At 41.7% G+C, this 20,417-nt stretch overlaps 1 protein-coding gene across 3 annotated transcripts in view; it reads right to left on the bottom strand.

Annotated features, from left to right (window-relative positions):
- The window catches only part of HTR2C (5-hydroxytryptamine receptor 2C), a 200,367-nt gene that overhangs the window by 36,011 nt on the left and 143,939 nt on the right, over nt 1-20,417 (bottom strand). For all 3 annotated transcript variants that reach the window (XM_051630739.1, XM_051630737.1, XM_051630738.1), the window contains one exon: nt 4,457-5,099. In XM_051630739.1, the coding sequence (XP_051486699.1) occupies nt 4,457-4,844 (388 nt within the window). In that variant the 5' untranslated portion in view covers nt 4,845-5,099. The remainder of the gene's footprint in view (nt 1-4,456; nt 5,100-20,417) is intronic.

Consider the following 20,417-nt stretch of genomic DNA (forward strand, 5'->3'; position numbering starts at 1 on the left):
CAAAAGTCTTTGGGGAGGGTGTCTATTCAATTTTCTGGTTATGTTTGAAGTGAATTCTACTTCATCTACCTCGTTAGCTGAAAAGTAAGGAAATTAACCTATTCTGCAAACTAGAATTTATCACTGGGGCTGAGAGAGCTGATGTGGAAACTTAAAAAGCAACTTCATCACTCTTGTATATGTGTTTTTTAAGGTTTCTTTCTGATTACATAAATTTAAAGTGTCTTCTACACATCTGGAAGAAACGTGCTGCACACATTTCTCCACACAGCAGCTTTTGAAATAGCCTCATGCCATAATACGGAGACTAGATAGAACGCACAGGGTAAAATATACAGAGGAAAAATGAACATTCACAATTACATCTCCAAGCAGTAAAGCTCTCCCTGCTCTGGCCATGGCCAGGAACCCCAGTTACTCTCTGAGGAATTCTGCTGATGTGTGAATATTTGCCCCCTTCATCACCACTACTGGTCTGTGTGCTACCATGTCAAATGGAATATAGAACCTACCCAAGTATTTGTAAATGCTTGGGTTTCCTGACCTCTACCTACTAGATAACAAGAGTCTATTGTCATGCTGGCCACTGTGGCATCCAGAGTGTTTGCAGGCTGCTGCAAGAACCACCATTTTTCCAAAAACCATAGCTCAAAGGAAGCCAAGAAACCCTGTGTTACACAAGAAGCCAGATTTCGTCCTCAAGACCAGTGCAGTGGTGCGAAGATGCTACTTATGACACCACATAAAACAGACTCAGGAATAAGTGAGGAACTCTGGAGACTGTCAATTGTAAAAAAACTGTTAATGTTGTGACTCTGCCAAGAGCCTGTCCAGCTGCTGTAAGAACTGGCACAGCAAGCTTAGTATAATATAAAACATACCTGCCTCCCCTCCCCACCCAAGCTAGAAAGAGTGGTGACTCCAGCCCATGTGAAGTTGAGGAAGATACTGCTGCATTTGGTCCAAGTTGTATGTAGTGATGAATGACAGGTTTAACCTGCTTTTACCTCTGTGCTCTTGCATGCATGTTTTATTTACAAGAGCCATCAAATGCTGAGGTTGTTGATGTGCTCTTTTAGTCTTACATCCTAGATGATTTTTCTAGATGCCCAGAAAAGGGCACCCACGTGTTATGGTGGATTTAAAGAGGAGCAATAACCTTTGAAACAACCTCAGTTTTTTCCTTTGGTCCTCTCTCAGACATAGCCAGGCAGTCCCTGCCCTGTAGCTTCTGGGCATCAAACCAAGGCTTTAGTTTCAGGATGAATCAGCAAATCAATTGGGAGAGGGGACAGACTTTTCATACTTCCTCTGGCAGCCTTCTCCCCTTGCTGCTGGAGCAGTACAGCCCTGGCTGCTTCCTTCCACAATTAGTAGCTTAAGTAATAAAGTGATTCCACACTGGTCCTATTCAAATTAATCCCTAAGTTCCTCTGAGGCTGTTTTCCCCAAATGGAGCTTTTCCTCCTCCCCTAACAAAGCATGAAGGCAACACACCTGCTTTGGTCCAGCCCAGCAAGGGCTACCAAGCCAGCCCAAGGGACCATTGCCAGCACCCAGCATGGCTCCAGCAGCCTCTTGGCTCCTCTGAAATTCTCAGCAGCTATTCTCATTTCTGCCAGTATTCCCACAAATTTCCCATGCCTCTTCTGAAATTATAACTTTTGCAAAAAAAAATAAAAAAAAATCTTTTTAGTGCCATTTGCCTGCAGAGAAGTGTTTGGACCATCAACAGCTAATACTGGTGCTCTTGTAGAAAAGAAAAATAATCACAATACCTCTTCAGATCAATTATATTTACTTGGCACTAAATATGCAGCGTGTTTCACACCTTTAAATGACCTTAAGTAATCCTTTTCTAGGCAGAACAGAAAATCTATTTCCATTACTTTCCAAAGACTCAGAAAGTATGTATGTAGGAAGAGAACTTCTATAAATTCACCTTTTTAGAGTCACTGGGTAACCCAGAATTTACACACATACAGGTCAGTCAAATCATTCAGGATTTATATGCTCCCTTTCAAGCTCCAGGGAACCAAAGTAAAATGCTAAAAATAAAATACACACGTTGTAATGCACAGAAGATTTAGAGATGGAACTATTCTGACAGCTCAAAATAAAAGGCTTTATTCATAAGATCTCAATGGCTAGATCTGTACCTAAATCACATATTGATTTAACTCACTGTAGACAAGTTATATAAGCTGTGGAATTACTTATGCTTGATCAATGAGTTTTAGAAAGGAATCTCTGTCTGACTTAATCATTTAGGCAAGTGAAGAAATCACATAAATATCCCTCCATTTTACTTTATAGGACAGTAAGCCAATTTCTAATCAAATCTCTAAGTAAACAGCATTATTTGTTTCCAAGAAATATCGATATGAAAATACTTTTCAAAGAAAATCTGAAAGCAGACTTCAAGAACAGTGTTATCTATTAAACACACACACATGGTATTGATACATGAGTATAAAAAGATGATGATCAGAGATACTGAGGGGAATGCAACACCCCTTTGTAATATCCAGGGATGGAAACTCCTAGCACAGAGCTGGAAAAAAAACAGATTTGGAATCTCAGGCAGATGAGAAAGTTGAATGTGTTTAATATTTTACTCCTTTCAAGTGCCAACAGGGATTCTACACTTGAGTGCAGGAGCAAACACACCAACCCCAATATGGTAGGGAAATCTGTTTTAAAAGAGAGAGCATTTTCTCAGGTTAGAGAGAGGAAAACTGAGGCAGTGAAAGGCAAAATGACCCCCTGAAAGGCAGAAGGCAAGCTCAGGTACAAGAGTGAAGGCTTTTATTTGCATGCCAAATCTACTAATGCAAACCTCCTGTCTTAACCACACAATTGTTCAAGTCCCACTGATACCAGTGGGAGGCTCAAGGTCTGATCTGACCTGGCTCAGAGCTGGGTTAGTCACAAACACACTCCTCAGCTTTTCCCTAAGCTCTTGTGTCACAGCTAATTTGGGGGCACTCCAACCAAAAGCTAAAAAGCTGACTCCCTGTTGCAATTTTTCTGGGTGGTCTCAGCAATAATAATAATAATAATAATACAACAATCAACAACAACAACCAAAAGGGGAGGGGCAACTGAAATGCCTCCATGCAAACACAGGCAGCATGGGGAACAAACACAAGGTGTTAAGAGACCTGTGGGTGCTGGCAGGGCTGTGATCTTACTGGCATCATGGAGATGTGGTGGGATGGCTCCTATGACTGGAGTGTGTGAATGGAAGGACACAGGCTCTTTAGAAATGGAGCCCAAGAAAGCTGGTTAATAGTCAAGGACTCCTAGCTCAGAAGTGCTGCATCCCAACAAAGAGAAAGTCAAGCAAATATGTATACAGAGAAACTGTCCAAGCAGCCATGGATCAGGTTAGGAAGTCTAAAGCCCTGATAGAATTACATCTGGCCAGGGACATCAAGGGCAACAAGAAATGCTTCTATAGGTACATTGGTAATAAAAGTAACCCTAGCGAAAACATGGGCCCTCTCCAGAAGGAAACAGGAGACCTGGCTGAGGTCTCAATGATTTTTTTTGCCTCAGTCTTTACCAGCAAGTGCTCAAGCAACATCACCCTAGACACAGAAGGAAGAGGCAGGGACTGGGAGAAGGAAAAGCCATCCATGGCAGAAGCAGATCAGATTTAATACCATTTAAGTCCATGTACAAGTGCATGGGACCTGATCAGATGCATCCACAGGTCCTGAATTGCATCAAAAGAAGCGTGGCCAGCAGGTCAAGGGAGCTGATTCTCCCTGTCTATTCTGCTCTTGTGAGACCCCACCTGGAGTGCTGTCTGCAGCTCTGGAGCCCTCAACACAAGAAGGATGTAGAGCTCTTGGAGCGAGTCCAGAGAAGGACCACGAAGATGAGCACCTCTCCTACAAAGATAGGCTGAGAAAGTTGGGGCTGTTCAGCCTGGAGAAGGATATGGGGAGACCCCAACGTGGCCTTCCAGTACCTGAAGGGGCTACAGGAAAGCTGTGGAGGAACTTTTTACAAGGGCTTTTTGTGATAGGATGAGGGGGAATGGTTTTAAAGTGGTTGCCCAGAGAAGCTGTGGATGCCTCCATCCTTGGAAGTGTTCAAGGCAGGTTGATGGGGCTCTGAGCAACCTGATCTAGTGGGAGGTGTCCCTGCCCATGCAGGGGGGTTGGAACTAGATGATCTTTAAGGTCCCTTCCAATGCAAACCATTCTATGATTCTGTGATGCCAACACCACTCATAGGTCATTCCCAGAAGCATAGACAAGCTCTGCTCCCAGTAAAGCATTGTCTGCTCTCAGCAGAGCATGAACCTCAGCACAGACCCACAACCAAGTCCACACTCACACTCCCCAAGCTACCAATGCATGAAAAAAAGGGCAAAGCAGATTGCTGCAGCCTCAGGGGATTCCCTATGAAAGTGCAGAGTCAAACAAGGAGGGAAGCCACTTACCGTACAGGACTGTAATGAGCGACACGGGCATGACCAGGATACCCACCAGCATGTCTGCCACTGCCAGGGACATCAGGAAGAAGTTAGTGGCATTCTGCAACTTCTTCTCCAAGGACACAGCCATAATTACCAATATATTTCCCCCAATGGTCAGCAGAATGACAACCAAGATCAGGAGGGCAGGCCAGTTCTTTTCCCTCACGGACATCCGAGAGACTTCACCCTTCTCAGAGGCATTGAGAGGATCAGACGTAGGCCAGCTCTGATTCAGAGTCAAATTGCTGCTTAAGGACCAAGCCATCAGACCACCATGCAAACTAAAATCCAGCGTAACAGACACTGTTGTTAAGCTGAGTAATATTCCAGTGCTACTTAAAGTGCTCATCATCTGGGACTGGTTTTGCTGTCTCTCAACCGTGCCTCAGAGTTGATCCCTTTTCCAAAGTGCAGGTCCAAGGCAGAAGCCGAACTTCACAACACCTGAGCCAGAAAATCATTTGGTCTTCCATAGTGAAACAAACCTTACAGAAGTTATCATGGAGCTCTTCTAGTTTCCATGGGTGTGGTGGAAGTTGAGCACTGACCAGCAACCTCGAGGGAAAGGAGACTTTTCAATCTCCAGCTGGTTTCCAGGCCCACCATTCTGAAAAGGAAAGAAAAAGTACATTCTTCATGGAAATCACAGTATACACACCACAACTTCTTCATCCCTATGCAAATGACCTTCTAATTCTCTCCCTTCCTGCTGGTTAGGATGTTCTCCAGACCGCAAGTGATTTATCTTATGGGTACAGAATATGTCTACAACTATGGGGGAGAGAGGGAGAGAATCACATCAGTGATTCTGCTGGTTAAAAGCTGATTATCACTACTTAAATGTTTTGTGAAACCTGCAAAGGCAAATCTGAAGAGCAAAACATGTTGCAGTTGATAGCCACTTCACAGATACTCTGCTGCTGTGTCAACCAGTAATTGCACAAAACTCCAACCAATCCAGTAAGTAAAACAAAATCAATACCAGGCAACTTATTTTGGGCATATCCCCAGCTTTTTGTGCAGTCCACAGGAAAAAAGCTGTTCTGTCACTGATAGGTAAATAATCATTGAATCATAAAAGTCAGATTTTAGCCCTTGAATGCACCATGGCTCACATGTGACACAGCAATTTGTTATCCAGGGATCAAAAGCTAAATGTAATTCATGGGATTACATTAGATATTATGTAAAATAAGCAGAGCTCAGAGTCCTATAATAAAATGTTTAACATTCATGAAGGTTTGGGAAACTTACTAATGGGCTTTGTGCACAAAAAAACATTTCTTAAATGAGCAGTGCTTACAATGAATCTAGATTTGCTTCAACATTATAGTTAATTACTCCCAAAGGGTCTCTAAACCTCATATTTAGGAAGAAGTTTTGCACTATGTGCATAGAAAATAATTTTGCAGCTGCACATGCAGATGAATTAGCAAGTAAGTGACTGGATCATTTATTTTTTTCCAACTTAGCTGGTCTAAAAAATGTCTCTAGAAAGTTTCAACATACTCAAAATCAACTTTTTATTTTCCAAATTACCTTTCCATAGTGAAGAAGACACTGGGCAGCTTTGGGGCACTTGAGCTTTGCTGTGCAGGACATCCCCATTAAAGCCACTGGGAATTTCTGGGTTTCCAGAAATTCTCTCTCTTGTTGGCTCCATGATTCTTGGACAGTCCTAATCATGACTAATACTTTGGCAGGATGAGCAGAAAGTTCCTGCCCAAACATGAGGACATGGCCAGACAGCAGGACACCCAGCCTTGGTCTTACTTCTTGCCAGGTCTGAGCTCTGGAGGTTTTGAAGAAGGTGAAGCTACCCCCCTCTAGCCATAGGTGTGAGGGAGCTTGAGGTTCCTGGCACGTACCAGCTGGGGTTGCTGAAGGAACGTGGGCAGGGAGGTGCCTCAACTCTAGACCATAAAGAAAACACAACAAAATCACCTAACTGCAAGATCAGATTTCTCAATTAAAAATGTCTAATTGTACACCAGCTGAGGACTGAATTCTGAAATGGTCAGCAGAGACATTCTCTCTTGTGTTTCACAAATTTATCTGCAATAGTATTTTCTTCCATGAGTGATGCTGCATCAGAGCATGGAGTTAAAAAATCAGTAGGTGGAATTATCACTTGCTTATTCAGCAGTTTTATTATTAAAAATAAAACTATTTGGCTACTAATGCACAGTAAAGCCTGGGGTTCCAAATTATACTAGTCACCAAATACAAGTTGCTTTCAGTTAAATTATCCTCAGGAGAAAATTAGTTTCTTTCAGGAAGGTCTAAGAAAGGGGGATTTCAAAATTAATTTGCTTGCTCTAAACAAGCAGGTTTTTCAAAGACACAGAGACAGACTTGGAGCAAAATGCTTTCTACACAAAGTAAATTTTGCAAATCTGCCACACACTAACTTCTCAGCAAGAAATCTACATTTTCTAAAGTCTAACAGATTTCTCAATAATCCTCCCCCCCACAGTCCTGTCAGTAGTTTAAAATGTACACGTTCTACACATTTGCAAGAGCAAAATTATGCTATGATACTGGGAAACTAAATTCTTTTGAATTAAGACTATAATGGTAAAAATTACTTGCAGATCATTGGTATTAGAAGGAATTATGATTTCTTTTAAAACTTGGCCCACTCCCCTGTTACTTAGAGTGACTCATGAAGTGAACCACTACTATTCCTCTGCCAAAGCAGAACTAGGAAAAGAAAAAGGAAGCACAGAGACACCTTAAAAAGTGTTTTCCAGGTGCACTTGTGGAAGTGCAGTATCTGAAATAATTGGGTACTTACAAAGGAGAGATGTGTAAAAAAAGGCAATGACACTGGTAGGAGCTCTGCCTTATCCCAGCCCCTCCAAATTCCTGCTTTAGATGGATGGAAGATGTTGGCACTGCTCTGTATGTCACCTTGTCCCTGACAGTGGCCAGAAAGAAGTTCGTAGCCCTCATTCCTGCTGCCACCAAGAGCCACCCTTGGGTGCAACCAGGTGCCTGCACCTGGGAAACAGGAAAGAAGAGCTGAGCTCTCAGATCAGAATATCAGCACTGCTCATGTTGATGTTCCCTAAATCCAGCCATCATCAAGTCTGGTATTAACAGTGATGGATCTTCATCTCTTACCTTAGCACAAATAGAAAGAAAAACAGGACATGGAAGAGAAGTGACTCTTTGGTCTGAGCCAAAGCTTCTGGCTCCCTTCTACCACATTTCTGTTAAAAACCCTGTGCTAAAATCCTTACCAAGTCTAATCGACCCCCGTTTTTTTCTACATTGCCTTTATTTATGGTTTTATTTTCAGTTTTCTCTGCCTGAAGTAGCACTGTTATTCATCCCAGAATAGCATCAGGTTCTCTAGTGGCATGAATACCTTGGAGAGAACATCAGGATAATGAGGGTTTTCAAAAGTGGATTAGGTTTTATCCAAGATTATAATGGCAAAAACTGTCTTAAAATCAATAGAAGAAGCCTTTTGCATATTCATTTTGAAAAATGACACATGGGAACTTGACTACAGCCATGGCCAAGCTTGGGTTTCCACATTCAGAATTAATGGTCCCATTGACCTGTTAATACTTTTACCTCATTTTACATGGATTTTGGCTGGAAGTCATCAGCTTTCTTTTTTACTGCATCCCTCAGTCTCCACAAAGTAAAACTTCATGACTAATTCCTTCAGCTACAGTCTTCTAAACACATCACTGTACCAGAAAAATAATGCACATTTTATTCATGAATTCTGCATATATTTAAGAACTATCTGCATAATTTTAAATTAAAACCTGTGCCTACCACAGATTTTTTTCTAACAGCTAACATCAAAGCTCACATACTGATTTTTGTGGCCAGTCATGAATTCCAGTTCAATCTACTACTGGCAGACCTTAAAATCATAATTTAAACATTCAGCAACGCCAAGTTCTTGCCTTAGTCACTTTTGCTTTTTGATAGGGGTACAGAACGAGTTCTTTGGGCACGTATTTTTCCCTTCAGTCTTTAAGTCCAGTTTACAATAAACTGAAGCTAGGAAAACATTTTTGTTTCTCTTCTGTCAAGAACATATGAATTATTTAAAGCAAGAGTTTGGTAGGTTGAAGTTCTCAGATATTCCAGGAGGTTAAGTCAAAGGGAAATAAAAGCTGTGGTGGTTTATGCATCTGTACTGGTGGGACACTAGGGGGTTCACACACCTTTGGAAATGTTTACCATCATTACACTTGCTAAAAGGGAAAAAACCAAACAAAGAAAACAACCTTTCTTGGCATAAACACAATTATTTTTTCGTTTGAATTAAATGCATCTATCTTTAGCTGTTTTACCCTTCAAAGCTCAGAACATTTTTTCCTGGAGAAAATCAGCAGCCTGCTGAGAACTCAAGATGTTCCCCGGCCTCCAGCCAGGACCCTGCCTCTCCTGGACAGACTGCAAACCTCCTGTGCTCTTGTAAATCATTTAATAACTCTCTGAGACTTGTAGCCTGAATGGTAACAATGTGCATTTGAAATTGGATAAGAAATCAAGGATTGTCAATTCAGCCCAAAAAAAGAACCTGAGTCTCAGGCAGAGTCAGAGAGGAGAAAAAGACATCAATTCATGCTAAGTCTTGTTGTAAAAAACAAGAGTACTTAATGATGGAAAGCTATGACTTCCAGCAATTACCTCCTCACAAGAAAAAAAAAGCAACTTCCAATGTCAAAGGCACAAAGGCCACATGGGAGAAAAAGAGATTATTTGCCCCTCACCTACCAAGCAGGGTTCAGTTCTGAGTCGTATTCGCATTTCATTGAAAGCCAACAAGTTGTTAAAGACCAAATGCCTTTTTAAATCAAAAGTTTTTGCTTCAGCCTTGGCTTTGATGGTAGAGTTCCAGAATGGTAAAAATAAATCTGAAGCTGAGTAAACTCAGCTGCAAGTACTGCCATTTTTAACAGGGAAACCATTGCAGATAGTTCACTACTATCTGAGGCAGATAGTGTGCTGACCTAAATTGCTATAGCTCCATGAAGCCCTTTCCAAAAATGACAAATAATTTTAAATTATATAACAGGATACAGAGTTTAGACTCAAGAAGGTGGATTTAAGGCTTCATTGTTCACTCTAAACTCTGTATATCCTGCTATTTGCACTTTACTAATTTATTTTTCTAATGTATTGCCAAAGGAACTCTCATTTTTCTTTGGAACAGAAGGTTGCTTCCAAATACATCTTTTCAGGACAGCCCTGTGAGGCCCCCTTTAGTTTTAGTAACTGAATAAAACTGTATTTTTATATTTACAGAATTGTCTATTTTAGTCACTTGCAACTGATAGAATCATAGAATGGCTTGAGTTGGAAGGGACCTTAAAGATCATCTAGTTCGAACCCCCTAACTCATCTTTCTCCTTTTGGTAGTAGCACTAAGATACATCCTTGTTTCTGTGCAGATCTATTTTTAAATGGTGTGTGAAAATGCAGCAAATCCAATGGAGACCACCAAGGTCTGGGTTTGCTTCAGCACCAGGTTTGCTTCAACCCAGAGAAAAGGCATCGAGCGAGGCCGTGGCTGCTGCCTGCAGCTGCCTGCTGGTGCTTACAGAGCAAAACAGCAAGACTCTTCCAAGACCTGTACAGCACAACAACAAGAAGCAACTGTCACAGTGAAAGATCTAAGGAAAGCATGTATAAAAAAGGAAAAAAGATAAAAGAAATCACAGGGAGGGTGGTCAGATGAGAGAAGTGGGTCGCAGCCGGATTGCAGGATCTCTGTCCTTGGAGATGTTCAAAACACTGCCAGGGATTGCCCTCAGACACTTCATCTGATTTTGAAGTTAGTCCTGCCTTGAGCATGGGGTTGGACTAGAGAACTTCATCCCTTTCAGTCTAAATTATTCTACGGTTGGATCAGGAATGTGCTACTGAGAAAAGCAGTTCAACCTGGGGCTGTTTTTGAGCTCCTACCCCTGGATACACACCCTGTGCTTGTCCCTCTTACTCAAGCTCAGGATAAGACCAGCACATCCTTTTGTCCCCTTTTGCTTCCCCAAGATACAACCATGAGGAGAGATGCCAAGAAGTCACCTCTGAGATCCCAGGCATCTGAGATACCTACAGTTCAAGTATATTCTGAAAGTGGCAGCTGTAGAAAGCCCCATTTTAATCACTTGGGAGCATCAGGAAATCTTCCTGTCTTTTGAAAGCACCATGTGCACTCCCAACACAGAGACACGTTTTCACAATCATTTAGTGGGAAAAATCAAAGCCTAATGATTATTCTGTAGATCCCTCTTGAAAATTAACTGAAGAGGCAGTCCAGTTAAATGCTTATGCCTCTTTTAAAATATTTAAATACGTTGCAGAGCCATTCTCTAACTGGGGACCATATTACTGGCACTTTGATTAGGGACATACTTTCCAAGGAAGTTTTCAATACTCCCTCTTCACTTTTGCAAGAAATTCTGGAAGTTTTCCCAGGTACTGGAGATAAATCAGCGTGAAAAACACTTAATAAAACCTTAAGGAAACCTACCCAAACACAGCTCTCTACCACCATTTTTTAATTCCAACACGGAAAATAACTATTTAATTACTTGCAAACTAAAAAAGAATATTTCATTTTTTTTCACAGCAAGAGGAAAATGGATTTTCTCAGACACAAGCTCAAGTAATGATATTTTGTAGGGTCATAATAATGAATCACTACCATTCTGTCCAAAACCAACTACCATTAATTTCCCTCTCTGTATCTTCCCTCATACTGAGTCAGAAAGGCATTAATTTCTTCTCCAGACATTTCAAGGCAATACAAGCACACAGAAAAGATCTTAATCTACCTTCTGGCTGTAAGACTAGCATTCCTAATTTTTATTTTTCCCTTGGTGGAAGAGCACCTGGGAACCTCACAAGAAGATGCAGATACTCTGCAACTCCCTGCAATGATAAACTTGCTCTCTCAGCTCAGACACACAGAAATACTACAACAGAATAAATCTGAGTCTCATCACATACTGTCCTAACTTCTTGGAATGATTACACTTGAGTTGTTCATGTTTTCCATGTGTAGATATTCTTCCAAACTGCCTTTTGTAATTTATTTTTATTTTTTATTTTTAAAGAAGCATGTACCCAGTGGCTGAAATTCAGCTTTGTAAAAAGACCAGCTGAGCATCCCTCAGCCTCTTGGCAGGTATATTTCTGAGATTCTTATTATCTTTTGTGATGTTTATCTGCACTGCGCACTAAGTTAATAGGGAATTAAAATTTGGATTTTGCTTCATCCTTATTGACAAGTAACTGAAAGCATTCAATAAACTCAACACTTGCTATAGGCATTGTGGGTATCTGCTCCCTGGCAGACAGAGGTTTGAGAGCTTGCAGAATCCCCAAGGCAGCTTCTTGTTGCTGTACAGACCCTCCTTCTGCCACCACTGGGATTACATTCACTCAGTCCCTTTTACATTCAGCCATACGATGTGGTAAACATTAAATACTCAAGGCCAGGCTGGATGGGGCTTGGAGTAACCTGGCCAAGAGGGAGGTGTCCAGCCCATGGCAGGGTGATTGAAACTAGATGGTCTTTAAGGTCCCTTCCACAACAAACCACTCTCTGATTCTTTGACATGTAACATGGATAGAAAATCTTACATGCAAGGCTTTTTACCCTCAGTTTTCAGGTTGTTGTAGTAAAATACTATTAAACTCTTTCCTACTCACGAGAAAACTATTCTTTCTCTGCTAAGTGCTTTGCATGCCAGCTCTTTGTGTACAGTATTAAGGTCTGGAAATGAGCACTTGCAATGTTTGCTCCCAAAATAAAACATCATTTTCACCATGAGATCTGTCAGACATCGGAATAGTCTCCCCAAGGAAGTGGTGGGTTCCCCATCATTGGTCAGTTTTAGGACTCAGCTTGACAGGGGGCTGAGCCATCTCATTTAAACTATATTATTACCTAGAAAGGCTGGACCAGAGGATCCTTGAGGTCCCTTCCCATCTGGCATTCTATGATAAAGCAAAACAACAAAAACACTTGCCTGGCTTTCTGAAGCTAACTTTTGGCAAGTTTAAAAGCCAAACCTATCTACAAAACCAGAAGACTCCACAATTTTCAGCAGCAGTTTTTGCAGCACAGTGCTCTGTCCCATGTGTGGTTGATTATCTTCAAAAGTTACCATATATATCCCATTTCTTACCAGTAGGTATGAACCCATGGGAAACCACCTAAGACATACATGCGTCTAAATAATGACCATGAGGTGATTTATTTTCAAATTCTGTTTTGGGGGAAATCTCACATTCAATGGAAAAAAACCTGAGGCTCTATTACTTTGACAACAGAGAGAAGTAGACAATCTGGAAAGGAAGTAAACAAATACTCAGCAGGGCAGATCATAAATGTACACACACCATTGCTAAAACACGTGCCCATTTTTAGGGGAATGGTGGTGACTCATCTTGTACTTAATAAGGCAAAATATCTTCAGCAAGAAATCATTCGATGTGGAATTTGTAGCTTTCTTTTCACTCCAGCTCTGTGTGTCTTCTGAAATCACCCCAGTTTGGCAACATTGCTCATTTTCTAATGAAGAAAGTGGTGATGTGGGACAGATGTGGAGAATCTCCCCTTTGCTTTGCACTTTCCTTCCTGTTATCTGATGTCGGTTAATGCCCTGTTATTTCATACTCATAATTCACTGTTAATTATCCTTAGACTGATGTAGCAATTATATTCTGAACTGTAGGGTTTTTTCCCTTCATGCCACTTCACCCTTTTGAGAAATGTAATTATTAACATCATATGTTTTTCTCTGTGTCCCATTGCTCTAAAAGCAAAGAAACAAACACACCCACCCACCCATGCTGATTGCTTCATGCCTCCAGAGGTCAATTTAATTTGAATGCCTTATTCCAGGTAAATTTGGCATCGTGCTGCTGCACTCAGACTGATGCAGGAAGAGATTCTGAGCTCTTAAGCTAAAGTAAATCACAAATATAAATTCAATTAAACAAGAACACCCAGCTACCCCTCTGGTCAGACAGCCCTCAGTGTGGTCACTCTTGATTTGTAGTAGTAAATAGGCCAATTGCATTGAAACACTTTCAATGAGCTTAGAAGCTGGCTCCCTATTTAGAGAAATAATTTCATTTTTAAAGCATTTGGCAATATTAATAGACATCATCTATGAATGAGTCAGGGTGTGTAATATGCCTGAAGCAAAAAGAAAGAGGCTCATTAAGTTTGAGAGAACAGACAGATGGGCACGTTGGGGTAGAGCTCTGACAGCTCCCAAATCCTGTAAGTAAAGGAGGAGTCAGGTGCCCTGCGTGTGTGTGCAGGAGTCATTGCCATGGGAGCAAATTGCAGTGACACAAACTGGCATCTATGACATCAGGAAATGAGTTGGGGGACAAACGAAACGAAGGGGACAAACCATCATGGAAAATCCTTCCGTTTCCAGTGCGACGTGAAAGGCAACTGATGAAACTGGGATGAATCTGTTTCCCCTTTATGAGAACACATATGAAATGAGAATTTGGTGCAGTGGAGTTTCTATCCCAATGAGGGTGCAGGAGGCATGCAGCAGGGGACACAGCCCTGAGGTGGCTGGTGCTGCAGAGAGCAGGCAGACGCTTGGCTGCATTTAAGAAAATGGCAAGGGCTACAGCAAAGAGAAAGAAAATAGGAGAGAAGCTGTAGACAAAGTCAGGAACATAGTGATGGAGAAAATACAAAGGTTAAAGACTGACAAAATAGCAGACACTGTGACTGCAATGTAAAGACATCCTCTGGTCTCAGTGGTGGCCTGTAGAGGAAGAGTAGCATTTGCAAGTAAAGGAAAACTGGTATTTAAAAATCACATCATTTAAAAAGGATCCAAAGCAGCCACTTCCCTTTTAAAAAGTAGTATTTTTCCTGTGTTTACTTAAAATGTGGGTGAAATTTGTCAGGCATATCAAGGATGTTTTCCAGTCAGGCTGTGGGTGACTGCTGTGTTATGGTCAGAGACCCAAAGCTGTCCCCACAGAACTAAGCAATGGCAGGAGACCAACCTCCCCTTCAACATGTCACACTGGCTTGAGTATCAGAAGCAGGTGGTCAAATGCACTTTCAATAAACCTGACAAAAGAAAACCAATGAAACCATCAAAACAATCTCTATATGAATCAGGTAGTGGCTGGAACAAAGGCAACTGAACTCCAGTAGAGTCGATTTTCTCTTGCAAGCAATTATTAAATTGCTTTCACTTTGTCAGCAAGGTAATATCTCTGTGAGCAGCTCAGAGTTAAGGAAGTAACAAACCATCAGTTGTCAAGTGAGGAAAGGCTGTATTTTTTTTTCCTCCTCGTGGATAAAGCATGTTTGAAAGAGAAACACTTCTGTTTCTCTGGTAACAACAAGCCCTTCACAGGAAGGAAATGCTGCCATCAGAAACAGGGCAGGCTCATCACCCCTGTCCTTTGATCTCTAACTACTTCAGTGCTGCCACAGACTAAAAATAATTGGAGTGCTGGCACAGTTGATTTTAAGAGCATAAGATTTTTGCTGCTGACTCTGGTTAAGCTGCAATTTAAGTGAAAGTACCTTGGGACACGGTGGGCATGACATCTTTTCTGACATCTGAAGTCTCTGAGTTAACATTTTGAGGCAGAAATGTCTTGAGGTTGCAAGTACAACCAGAGCACACAGCAATCACAGCATGGGGAAACACGGAGACATGAACCTAGGTTGTCTCAGCAATAGAGACATCTTGTTGGGCTCACAGCCCATTAATTACTTTGCTGCCCAAGGTGGGGACACAGCCAGGCTGTGTCTGGGAGTCAGCTCTGTCTTTGCACAGTGTGTGCTGCACCACACAGGCAGTCCTGCTCCAGCAGCAGTAGTTTGGGACTGGCAATACACACACACACTATGCCAAACAGATACAGCTTCTCTGCAGGCTGGATTAATTATGTTGGCCTGTTGAGCTACCAGCATATATGAAAGCCAAGAAGCACAAGCCCAAAGCCCGGATTCCTGTCTCCTTCCCAGTTATTTGACCACGTTTCCTGCACATCCCAGCTGAAGGGAGGTCTCCTCCCCTGTTATCTGCCAGCATTTGAAACAGTTGCAGAAACGGAGCTTGGGAATATTTGTCCACCACCACCACAAACAGCTCCCAAGCTCTGTGACAATACAAATGCATCTTTTCATTTTCAAAACCTGCCATTGACTAATACACAAAAATCATCTTGGGAATATTTAAAAAAAAGCAGCAGCAGGCCAGGTAAACTAATATTTTAAGCAACTTCATACCAGGCAGTGTAATCACTGCAAACACATTTTGATAAACTGCACCACTTTAAAAATGAAACAATTACGTTACTTCCATTAATTACCAGGCAATAATAGACTTCCATGTGCAGATGAGCTAACAAATGTCATCATATAATTTTTAAATTACACTGGCATCATTTCTCTCACATACACATCTGACCTTCAAGGAAGATTTGCATAAAGGTCAAAGAAGCAGCAAACACATTTTTCAGTTCCCAGTTTTATTACACTAAAGCAGCACAAATAGCAGCCATGAACACTAACTATCAGCTCCATCCACATGGGTCAACAGGAGCACATGCCATCCTGTCAATGCTGCCATGAGCCACAGGGCCTTGCTGGTGGGAATCAGGCTGCAGGACTGAAATTGTCACCTCCAGACTAGGGGACGTGGCACAAACCCTGCTGCCACCACTATTCACTACCTGCTTAATGATTTGGGGAAAAATCCCCTGAAACAGTTGCTCTGGCTGATCTGTGAGGCTTACATTTTTGAAAGACATGACTTTATCTTGCAGGCCTTTCAATGAACTGTCTCAGTAACTCCCCAAAGTAACAATTAATTAACTCCTGTTGATACAGGATCCTGGGCACAGAAGAGAAGAGCTCTGAAAGTAAGAAAACATGAATTTAATCCTGCTTTCACTTCCCCCAGCAAAGCTGGGTGGGAGGAGAGACATCGTTCAATTACAGAACCTGGGAAAGCAGCAGAAAACCAACAACCAAACTAGAGACTGTAACTTCACTGAGGATTCCTAAGGCATAACAGGACCAAGCAATTTTATTTATTTATTTTGTATTTGATGCTTCTATAGCATTAAATTCATTTAGAAGACTGAAAGATGTAATACTTTGCACTTGCTAGATAAAAGGACTATTGTAGTCATTCACATGTAGAAGGGCTTTATTCTGCCAAAAATATCAGCATAACACCTAGAAATGTGATTGGGAGGGCAGGGCAGACAAGGCTGGAAGAACAGACCTTAGCTCTTGAGAACTAGAAATATTTTGGTAGCTTGCTCATTGTAATAATATGCAGATATAAAGCATAACAAGAAAAACAAGACCAAGGAAAAGCAAGAGCTTACATCAAAGCCAAATACTCCATGCAGCTTGCTTCCAGGAGAGAAACAGACATAGAACCTCACAAGTCTGAACCTTAACATAAAATAGGAAAAATAGAGAATAACAATTTTTACAGGAACAACTGAGATACAGAACAAAGCTGGAACTTCAATCCTCAAGTTTTATGTTTGGTTGGTTTTTTTAAACATTATGAAGAAGTCTGACAGGCATCTTAAAATACTTCTCAACCCCACTTGCTACTATTTAGTATCAAATTAATTCCTTTTAAGCTGCAAAAGCTCAGTCCAGTTACGAGAGGTAATGGCAGCATGAATTACTTACATTCCTGCTTTCATATTACTTGGGGAAAAAATGAAACTAGCCTGGTGTTACCAACTGTCACAGGTTTTCCTCACAAGTCTTTTAGTATCTTGTGTCTTCAGTTTTCAAATCCCAGCCCTTTGAGACAGTAGGTCTCACAGCTGTAGAAGAAAGATGAAAAATACTCCTCCAAAAGGCTTCAAAAGCAGAAAGCAAATACAAGCAAACTATATAAACATAAGCAGGGAGGGTTTTCTCCTGAATTTTCTGACCTTAGGCACTAGACTCAGGGTTCCAAAAGGCTCCCAAGGGCACTCAAAAACTTCCAATGAAAGATTAATAAAAAGCTCCACATCCAGAACAGTTATATTTTAAGGAGTTACAGCTTTATATTTGTCACCATCCTTCCACCACAATGTCCCCAGAATAGCATGCTTTAGTCCCCAAAGCTAGCATTTCATTTCTCAGGGTTCCACAACACTGCTCTTCCCCAAACCAAAGCTGCACTCCCAATTCACATGTCTTGGCTGTGCCAACCTGAAGGAGAGGCCAGGCAGCAGGGAACAAGCCCCCACACTCCCATACTGTGAGGTAGCATGTGCTATCTTATCCCTTTCCAGTACCTTTCAAGTGGGATCTCCAGTCTGGTTAAGCCACAACTGGGGCAAGTCTGTCTCTGGAATGAATGAGATGAGGGCAAATTTCACCTATAATATTATGGACATTTGCTCAGACAGGTAACAAACAAGTTTTTAGTATCATAAGATGGTGACAACTGGCTCTTGGGAGGTGAAGAGCATTCCCAACAGAGTTACAGCTGGGAGCCAGCCTGCAAGCAGGGCATCCCACAGCACAGGTGGACATTCTGACCTGCGAGAGCAGGTGGTGCCAAGAGACCTCATTTGTGTTGGAGAATTTGTTTTTAAAATATCTACAGAGCATCACAGAAACCTAACCTGAGCCAAAGTCCATACAAAATCAGTGCATGCACAGCTCGTATGACAAACCTCCTAAAACAGGAATGTTTTTGACATTCACAAACCTTTTGTCTCCAGATGTTGTGTTGGTGATTAACTGAACACATTTCCTTACTAGTGAGGAGACCCCAGATTGGAACCATTTGAGAGGGAACTAATCTCTGCTGCCAAGATCACAACAGAAGCTTTAATGAAAGACCAAAAAATATCACAGGCACATAGAAAAAAGGCAAAACCACACATCCTAACCTTCTGTTCTTTAGGCCCACCAAGAACACCTGACTGCACTGAAATCCAGGAGCTGCCAAAATAAGCAGACAGGACTGAACAGTTTCAAGCCATCAGGCTATGCTGCCCAGTCATGTTTTCCCCAGAAAGGAGCAGCTGATTGCATTCATTTTTTCCCCTACATTTTTGTGAAGACGGAAAACAGAAACTTTCAGTGATGCAAAACTCACAGAAATAACACATGAGCAAAGCTATAATCCTAAATAATTCTCCGGAGGAGACAAGGGCGTGAAAGACTTTTATAAACACCCTCTTACCTCTTTTCTTGCTTGGGTAAATGTTATTTAGAAGAGCTCTTTATCAACACAGGCAGCACAAAGAAACCCATTTGCTCTGCTGTACTTCATGCAGAGCTATCAAAAGCAAAGCCACCCATCCCCAGGTGTGTGGATTTTTCTGAGCTTTAGCCTGATTTTTGAGTAACAGCAGCTGTGCACTTAAGCCTCTTCCTCTCTTCCCCCTATGCTTCAACATGCCTCACTGGCAGAATTGATAGAGTGATAGCAACAAAACATCAGGGAATTCCTCCATGCCAGGAGTACCCCTTATTTTATGAGATGTTTCTTGGTGCTTGTGAGTTCTTCCACAGAACACCAAGCTCTGCTCTGTTTTGCCAGATCTAGGAGCAGACCCTGACTGGGCCCTGCCAGAATCACTTGCCCTTGAAAAAACCAACATTTCTTCCTATTTTACTGCCATCCAGCTCAGGCTGGAAGGTAATAAGCTTCTTACACATATATATGTTTTCCATGCAAGATTTCTCTCTCAATTAATTTGTTAGTAAATTTCTTTTTCTAAAAAAATCCTGGGGAAATAAAAGGGAAAGAGAATAAAACCAGACTCCTGGGTTTGAGGCATTTTCTCTATCACAATATCAGCCTCAAATCCCTGTTATCTGGGAATGGACCTGGAACTCAGAGCTGAGCACCATCTTCCCACATGACTATAAACAGTATTACCACTCTTCCTTTTCCCAGTGGCAACTGTATTCTGGGGTATCACTAGGTTCTTTTCAAAAAGGAATGTGGTAGAGCTGTTATGATTTATCTTCACAGCTCATAGCTTAGAGTTACAGACAGAAAATACATATAACAAGGGCAAATCTCCACTGTATGTTCCTGCGTGCTGGAAGAGTTCATGCAGCAGCAAGGAGATTGCTGCAAATGGCCTGAAAAGGTTGGAGCAGCCTCCCCAACTGATTAGCCCACCTTATGTTTATCTACAAATTTGGGGGATTGTCATTGGGTTGGTGAGTTTTCCTGCTTCTGCAGCAGGAAAAGTTCCCATTTTCCTTAGGCAGAGGGAAAAGAACCACAAACTTGACTAAACCAACAGAGAATTGAGGGAAGGGTTTTTGCCAAGTTACCCCATAAAATCCTTGTAGTATATGTCACAGGTGCACAAACTTCCATAAAACAGGAGTCAGTAAAGGACATTAACTTCCCTCTGGGGTCCTGGCATGGGCTGTATTGTGTAGGTTCCAGCACTGCTCCAGGACCTTGCTTTGCAGAGCAGCACTGGGGATCCCCATCTCCTGCCCATCCCAGTCCTTGCTCTGCCACACAACAGATACCTACAGCTTAAATGAGATCAGTCCTGACATGCCCAGCTCATAACAATTTCATTACAGAGAAACAAGCTGGGAAATTGCAGATAAAAGCCATTTGTGTAAGTATACTACTCTGGTTTTAATTAATTACTTACTTAGTAGTTACTATGCTTTAGTGTATTTTCAGCATCTTCTTATCTGCAGCATTTGGGGTTCTTCACAATGCAGAAACTAAGGCTAGCAAGTGCAAAACCATTTCTGTAGACCCTTACTCCTTCTGAGATTAAAAATACCCTTCTCTCAGGTATCACTGCTCAACGTTCTCCACACCAAGGCTTAGGTGTCCAAGGGAATGAAGCTGATTCCCCACCGTGTCAGGGCAGTTCAGAGTGTCACTAATTGAAACAGGAGCTAAAACATTCCTAAGCAGCT

The sequence above is a fragment of the Apus apus genome, chromosome 12 (assembly GCF_020740795.1).
Source record: "Apus apus isolate bApuApu2 chromosome 12, bApuApu2.pri.cur, whole genome shotgun sequence".
NCBI classification, from domain to species: domain Eukaryota; kingdom Metazoa; phylum Chordata; class Aves; order Apodiformes; family Apodidae; genus Apus; species Apus apus.